This window comes from Pterocles gutturalis, unplaced genomic scaffold (genome assembly GCF_000699245.1).
Source record: "Pterocles gutturalis isolate BGI_N339 unplaced genomic scaffold, ASM69924v1 scaffold46433, whole genome shotgun sequence".
In the NCBI taxonomy this organism is placed as follows: Eukaryota; Metazoa; Chordata; class Aves; order Pterocliformes; family Pteroclidae; genus Pterocles; species Pterocles gutturalis.
Window position 1 is genome coordinate 458 of NW_010122171.1, and position 7,632 is coordinate 8,089.

At 46.2% G+C, this 7,632-nt stretch overlaps 1 protein-coding gene across 1 annotated transcript; it reads right to left on the reverse strand.

Moving 5' to 3' along the window:
• Window positions 1-1,874: 1,874 nt before the first annotated feature.
• On the reverse strand, window positions 1,875-7,426 carry LOC104464668 (pre-mRNA-processing factor 6-like). Its single transcript, XM_010077445.1, has 4 exons — window positions 7,360-7,426; window positions 5,167-5,281; window positions 3,002-3,128; window positions 1,875-2,244 (listed from the first exon to the last, which is right to left on the reverse strand). Exons 1-4 carry the CDS (start codon window positions 7,391-7,393, stop codon window positions 2,092-2,094), a joined length of 429 nt encoding a protein of 142 aa, XP_010075747.1. The 5' UTR covers window positions 7,394-7,426; the 3' UTR covers window positions 1,875-2,091.
• Window positions 7,427-7,632: the final 206 nt, after the last annotated feature.

Below are 7,632 nucleotides of genomic sequence, written 5' to 3' on the forward strand. Positions count from 1 at the left end.
CCCTGGTCAGCGCTTAAAATACAACAGAGGTGACTGCCCGGCGAGAGGCTCCCAAAACACCCCCGTGGAGTGTGGTTCCATGCTTTCAGGGGAAAAGTTTTGAGGAGGCACATCACCTGAAAACTGCCCTCACTCAGTTTCAATTGCTTTTGTTCAAAATGAACCGATAGCAACAAGGGTCCGCTGAAGAGCGGAACAAGTGAATTTTAGTAAGAGATAAAGAAATGGTTGAATAATCCAGCTCTTCTCAGCTTGGCAAGAATCCTCCTCCATGCAAAGTGGGAACCACGGCACACACAGCATTCCGCTGCTGACAGGACCCATATACCTCATTTATTGAGCTCTATATATAGTTAAAATTTGTAGGTGCCATAATCCGTTTAAAAAACACAAAGACGTCTACAAACATTAAAAGGCTCTAAGACTGATGATCCCTTTTATCTAAAAAAAATTTAAAACCCAAACTCAAAAAATAAGGAATGTAACCTGCTCGGGCCAGGGGAAAGAAAAGCTGCAGCTGCAAAGAGCAGGCGGCAGAAGCAGCTTCACGCTGCAAGGACGCGGTGCAGCGTCCAGCACAGGTCCCCGGGCCAGGGCTTCCAGCACATCTCGGTGCACAGCGCTGGGAAACCATCTCTGCACACGGAGCAACTCCCCAGCAAGTCCTTCCCGTGACTTTTCTTAATCCCAGGGCTCCTGGGGAGCCCTTCCCAACAAATCCTTAAGGGATGCAGCGCTGTCACCTGAGCAAGCGTTAAAAGATGGGTTTCTCGTCCTTTTTGGAAAAGGCTGGAGCACAACTTGATGTCACCACTGCTGGGAGGCACCTTCCCAGGGCGGCAGGAACCTGATAAATTCAAAGGTTTCTGCTGTCAGACCCACTCTTCCCAGTCGGGGTCAAAGCACAAGACCACATTCAAAGAGAACGTAAGGAAACACAAAACCAAGCTCTATTTTATACATATTGTTCAAAACAAGTGAGAAGGGTTTTTTTCCTCCAACTAAACACATTATATAACGCACAGACAGAGACTTGGGCACTTCTGCTCTACCCTAACAGGTACAACTTTACAGCTTTTCTTTCAATGATCACAAAAATGTCAGGTTTTGGGGGTCAAAATAATACAGATCACAAGTGTAAAAAACTGCAGACAGCTTAGAAAGAGTCCCAAGCTTTTCCTCTCGTGAATTTGCTTTTTTCCATCTGCACTTGAAGACAGTCATCCCAACTGAAAGCAGTCACCACTGTACAAGTGCACAGTCTCTCAACGGCTCTAAATAAAGGTTGTTCCTTCAAAAGGGCCCTCAGGGATTGCTGGATTTTGCCTTGTTACTTTAAAATATCACTGTGCTTAATGAAATCAGACACCTAAAAGAAGGTTATACTATATACATCTAAAAAAATTGAGGAAAAGGTCTCTAAAAATAAGCTCTTGAATTTCACAAAATGCTCCATCTGCTCAGGTTTGAGGAACACCTCTGAGCTCTGCTGCAGCTCACCAGCAGAGACCAAGCTCAACCAGGCTAGTGACAAAAAAATGAAAACCAAGGGCCCAGCCCAGCCCTTCCTTCCCCCAGCAGAACTCCACCAACTCCTTCAAGCACGTTCAGTGTATTCAAACAGCAACAAATTGGATCTGCTGACAGCAAACCCACATCAGATGGGCCAAACACTAAAACTGCTTCAAGGGGGACAGGACAGGACGGGAATGCATGCTAGGGGAGAAACCAGAGGAACCGCTAATGTCAGAATCCATCCAAGCACTAATTAAAGCTTGTATTTACAGGGGAGGTCAGGCATCAAAATGAAAATGCCAACGGAACCTCACAAGACTGCTCGTGTCTCCTGCGTGACACCAGCAGCAACGTTCAGATGTGCTGCGGAAGCTGATGACCGCGTTGTGTGAGCCGAGAGAGCTATCGCTGGGAAGAGAAGGAAGCAGCTTTTTTTTTTTTTGGAAGAAAGATCTTTCATATCGCCATCGATCTCCTGTCCTCCAAAATCTGTGCCACCAGAAGGGCAAACGCACCGAAAGCAGGTAAGCAGACAAGTCCTACAGAGGTGACGAAGGCAGCTGAAGCCAGCAGACTCTAGAAGGTATTTTTAAGCTTGGCTGCCACAAGCACAAGAATCTCTCCGATCTTTTTCTGCCAATTCTCTATATCCTTGGAGACATCACACCAGAGCTCTCCATGGCGAGGTTCGGCGTTCTCACAGCGCTTCCTCACCTCTTCTTGTTGTTCCTATGAGGAAGAGAAACGACAGTTTGCAAGTCTCTTAGTGCCATGGTTTGTTCCACCACAGAGCCAAAAATTTAACAATCCCCTCCCTGATTCAAACACTCTTCCAAAGCTTACAATGGATTTTTTATCTTTTTTTTTTTTTAAAGGCAGTATAGAAGCCTGAGTCAAAATTCAGAGGCAGCAACCCTCCTGCTTTGCTGAACAAACTGTCCAAAGTAAGTTTTGGCTACTGCAGAGGAACTGCAGCAGAAACTTCTTTCACATTGCCACCTGCATGAGATCTGTCAAGTGAGAGGTCTCTCTGAAGTCAGAAGATAAACACTCCCATCATTTCAGTAATATCAGGCAGTAAAAACTGCCACAAGAGATTAGAACAGGCTGTTCCTCCAGCTGGGTTCACGTGCAACCTGCACTTGACACTTCTGAAGAAACGGGACTAGTTCCACAAACCCAGCATCGCAATTACAGGAAAATCTACGAGAAAGCTCGCAGTTTTCAGAAGGAAGATGGATTTCATGGATCTTTGCGTGTACTAGTGTGACTGGGGACAGCGAAGCAGCCTGAAAGACAGCTCAGCTGATGACAGAGCCTTTCAAAAACCACCACACAGGCCTGTTCATGCTCATTCGTGACCAGGCGTGACAGCCACAGCCTCAGCTGTGCGCTCAGCCCAGCGCTGCAGCAATCCGCGGGACGGGGGAACCACCATCAGCCAGGGATCCCTGCTGCCTTCCCCAGCTCCCCGGCACATACTCACCTCTGTGCCGTGCTGGAGCTCAAATTTGTAAAAGAAAGCCCAGGCATCCCCCAGATCAGAGTCTATCTTCACTGTTCGGTGGAACCATTCTCGGGCCTTGGTGATTTTACGCTCGCTCCAGAACAACCTGTTGAGAAAACCAAAAGCGAGTCAACAAACAGCCTCTCTGCAGAGGAACGCGGCAACCCGCAAGCACTCCAACTTAAAGGCTCTACAGAGATTTCAATTTTTTGCTCTCCCAAGAAGGGAACAGCAGATTTTGTAGGCATCTGCTGACTGTCCCTCCCCTGGGAAGGAAAGAGCCACAAGAGGACCAAAAAGAACATCCACAGCTTTCTCTTCACTCCCCGCGGTGAAGCGGGTAAAGTCAGCCGCAGTCGAAGGAACACACAGACACTCCTGAGGAGGGAAATATTACCCTGGAGCTCAACCTTTGCTAACTCAATCCCTTAATTTTGCTGTTCCAGACTTGGTGTAGAGAAAGGATCATAAGCCTACATCCATTTCCCCTCCTCCAATTTCTTAACATTTCAAGTTGATTTTAGCATTTAACAGTCAAACAACTTTTAAAAGCTGCCAACTGCATGCCCGTTCCTGGACCCAAGGCTGTGTGTGGTCACTCATTCACACCCATGAAGCACGCTCTAGTGCAGATGACTTATTTTGTCAGCTCCACTTTACGAGCACCTAAGCTTCCCTGCTCCGATCCCAGGCTGGCACCTGGCCCAACTGCTGCCATTTCATAGAGGTACTCCTGAATTCTGAATTTTCTCCCCAGTAACTAACCAGCTGAGTCAATAGTCTCTCGGTTTCACTCCTTTGCATTAAAGAGTTCATTTGAGCTAGTAAGGTCTTTATCAAATCAGACAGCCATCCCTCATAAAGAGCTTAGCCAGCCATAAAATTATACAGCTTATGTGATTGTTTTTAAGCCCTATAATACTCTTGATTGTTCCATGTTAAATAAACTGTGATTTAAAAGAGCATGAACGACAGCAGAGGCTCAACACCTGCAAGTCTTGTCCATTTTCAGCAACATATTTCACCAAAGTTTTTCACAGATGTGTGACGCTGCGGTATTACTGCACCGACATGCAAGTCGTGATGGGAGGTGGAAGCTGTCTGCGTTGCGATTTGCTGCCAAACTGCCTGATGTGGCACCAGAAGGGGCCTGGGAGCAGTTTCCATAAAGCAAAAGTTAACATTTTTCTCACTTGCTGATGAAGCTGAACGAGTCAGCTGTCATTATCTGGCAGAACCCAGCATTGCAGTCACTGGAGCGTATCCTACGATTTTCTTTGGCTTATAAAGAGAGTTATGAAAGAATTGGGCAACTGTTTGGGCAACATGTTTCCTGCATTAACCTCTTCTGGTATTCACAAAGGAAGGAAAGCTAAGTTTGTTCCAATCACGACTGCTGTAGAGCTGTTCGTGCATCAGGTCAGAAAGGCTACGGCGTGAGTCAATTCTAACAGCGGTTTTTCATCACTGGAAGCCTCACAACTGGATCCAGACAAGACAACTCCTAGTAGATTACCTTCCCATTTCAGAGAAGCAAACTATAGTATGACTGGTAGTCTGCATTCCAGGAAGGGTCACAACTGAAGAAAACTGACAGAGCAGAAATTCAGGTGGGGAGAAGCCTACAACAGCACAGAATTTACCTCAGGATTAAAAAAAAATCCAACAATCTAGGATAGGGAGAAAAGACGAAGAATATACAGGTAGCCACATAAAAAACAGAAAAATAACCAGCAAAAATTACCCTTAACTTCACAAACACTTAAAACATATCCTATAAAGCTTAATTAAGCCTGGTTCATCTGAAAGCACACTGAGATCCCTTTCAAGGGACACAAAGACAGCAATTTTCAGAGTGCCAATACCCCGCTCTGGAAAAGGACTCTGTGCGAATGTATCGTTGTCTGTGCTGCAGTCCCACGCCCACCAGAACAGCTCCAGGGCAGGCTGACATCCCTCGCTTAGAATCAAGGGAGAGATTTGCTCAGTTACTAGGAGACAGCTTGAGAGCTGTGACTTGCTTTGGGGCTTATTAGAGCCACTGCAGCCAGAATCACGTGGTCGTGCTCGAGTGCAAAGTTTCATCCTGGACACAGCCACACACAGAAACCGGTATTTTTACTACATCGAGCGCAGGAACTCACTTGGCCACAGCCAACAGGACATGTGGGTCATGTTCGCACTTCTTGAGAGCATCCACACTCTTGGTCTTTCGTTGCGGTCGCGCTTCAAGGAAAATTGCCTCTGACCACAGGATTCCTTAAACAAGCCAAGCAGGAAGATTGGTTAGCGTTATTTCCTCCCATCCTGTCACCAGGCCAGTGCTCTCTAACACAAGCAGCACTACTGCCCCCACCCCGATGGTTATCCGTGCCCCAGCCTCATCCCACATCACTCTTTCTGCATGGATACTTCATTCAGTACTCTGAATTTTCAGCTACTGCAAATTTTACCGAATTTTTAGCTACGCTGCACCTTCAGTTCTGAACGTCTCTGTACCGTAACCCTGCTGCAGCTCCAGCGCTCCCTGCGCTATCCCAGAGCTCCGGCCTTTCCGAGAAGACCTTGCAAGCAGTGGAAAAGCATTTCCAAAGCAAAAGATGGCCATTCGTCTGAATGGGAAACCGTGCTGGCAGAAGCAGCACCAGAAGGTGCAAAGCACACGGTTTGGAAGCAGTTTCCAGGGTGCCAGAGAGCACGACAGCCTTCCTGATGCTGGCTGTCCACACGTACGATGAAGGACAGAGTAGGTCCAGGAAAGCCGGGTTTAATCCCTAGTTCCTTTCACGGCCAAAAGCACAAAAGGAAACATGCTCAGAGGAGCATGAAATCTTCAGTTTCTCACGTCAGCCAACCATACCTGCTGATCACTTCAAAGCAAAGCCTGAAAGCTGGTGTCTGCCAGGACTCTATCAAAGCGCTCTCGCTTCCCATAAACGGCACCGCAGGAATATACACAAGCTTTGATGACTGCAGTGACACACTGGAGCAGAAGTCTTCTCTTCTTGCCCTTTATATATAGGGTCAAACTACATTTTTCAGGCCTCTATTCTCAGCCCTGCTGAGGACACAACCACCATTATATTTCAATTTTACTATTTGTGCAGGCTGCCTACATCAGCCATAAGCAAATGGGAACCAATTCAGCCATCGATGGATGCACTCTCTGGTTTACATGACCGCAGGTGTCCAATGAGCTAATTCTTGTAGGCTTTCATTCTGGTTTGTAGAGTTTTAAGATAGAGTTGGAAGTGATTTTATTTCAACAAAAACTGAGATCCTGCTGCCCATTTCCATAGCAACAGGCAGATTCTGTAAAAAAGCCTGTGGTGGCAAACACTCGTTGAGCATTAGGTCATTCACAAAACAAAGCGGAACTTGGGTGGTATTGCTTTGTTGACCCACCCCATGGTGAGCGGCTTGCAATGAGTTTATCATGTCATAAAAGTCACTTAATCCCCAATTATTTCACTGGGACTTTAGTAGCCGCCAATTAAACACCTTTCAAAACTCTGCCCGAAGGCAAGCTAAACCAGCCTGCCCTGCAGTAGGCTACTACATTTTGTAGTTACGTGACATCTTCTCTCCAAAGATGTCAACATGTTTAAATAATTAAGTCTTCCCACAATTCTGCCAAAAAACGGGGAAGCATTATGCACTTTCTCCTCCCATCCCAAGAGGCAAATGTTTCCACTGCTGGTTAGAACCAATCGACTTACACTAGATGACCTATCTGCCTCTTCTGCAATAACTTAAAATAATAAAAAACCAGGACTAAACATCTTTGGTACATGATCCCCTAATCACAACTGCAACTGAGATTTGCTGCCAGCACAAGTTGTTTAGCACGCAGTTAGCAGTGCAACCAGTGCAGGCAAACCAACAGTGGGAAGTCTCCTCTGGCCAGCTGTACTCCAACGAGACAGGGAAAACCCATTCTTCTTCCACGGAACTTCCTAACTACAAACACTCAAGAGTCTTTCTTCAATTTTAAACTTTGGGAGACTTTTTACCAGCTTCAGAGAAAAGCCACCCATACCCAAAATGCTTTCCCAGGAAATCTGGGAACAAACTGTGGACCACAGACCCAGAAATACATGGGATACTGCAGCAAAATGGAACGAGCACCAACCCATGACGTCTCTGGTGCGAGACTGCACAAAGCAACTGGGATTATTCACAAAGACCCTCAACATTTCATTTGCAGAAGGATGACTGACATCTCTCCAAAAGGTATTATTTTGAGACCTGGCCAGAAAGGACATCTTGGAAAAAGACGTGCCTTTATCAACTGGGCAAAACAACGGTGTTTAAGAGAGAAATGAGATCCAGCTCACCTGAATTGGGGCATTCTTGCAACGCCTTGGCCATCAGAGTATTTGCAATATTCTTCAGCCCAGCTCTGTACTCTAATCGCACAGACTCTAACCTGGTAAGGGTGAGATTCAGTGATGTTATTTATGACAACATATTCACTATGCGGAAACAAACGGAGAGTCACATGAAGGTCACTGGAAATTGCAAACATCTGCCCATATTCTGAGTATGTGTAGGTGACTGACATCTTCCTATTCCTCTCTGTCTAAAAATAAACATGACCTTTATTCTGT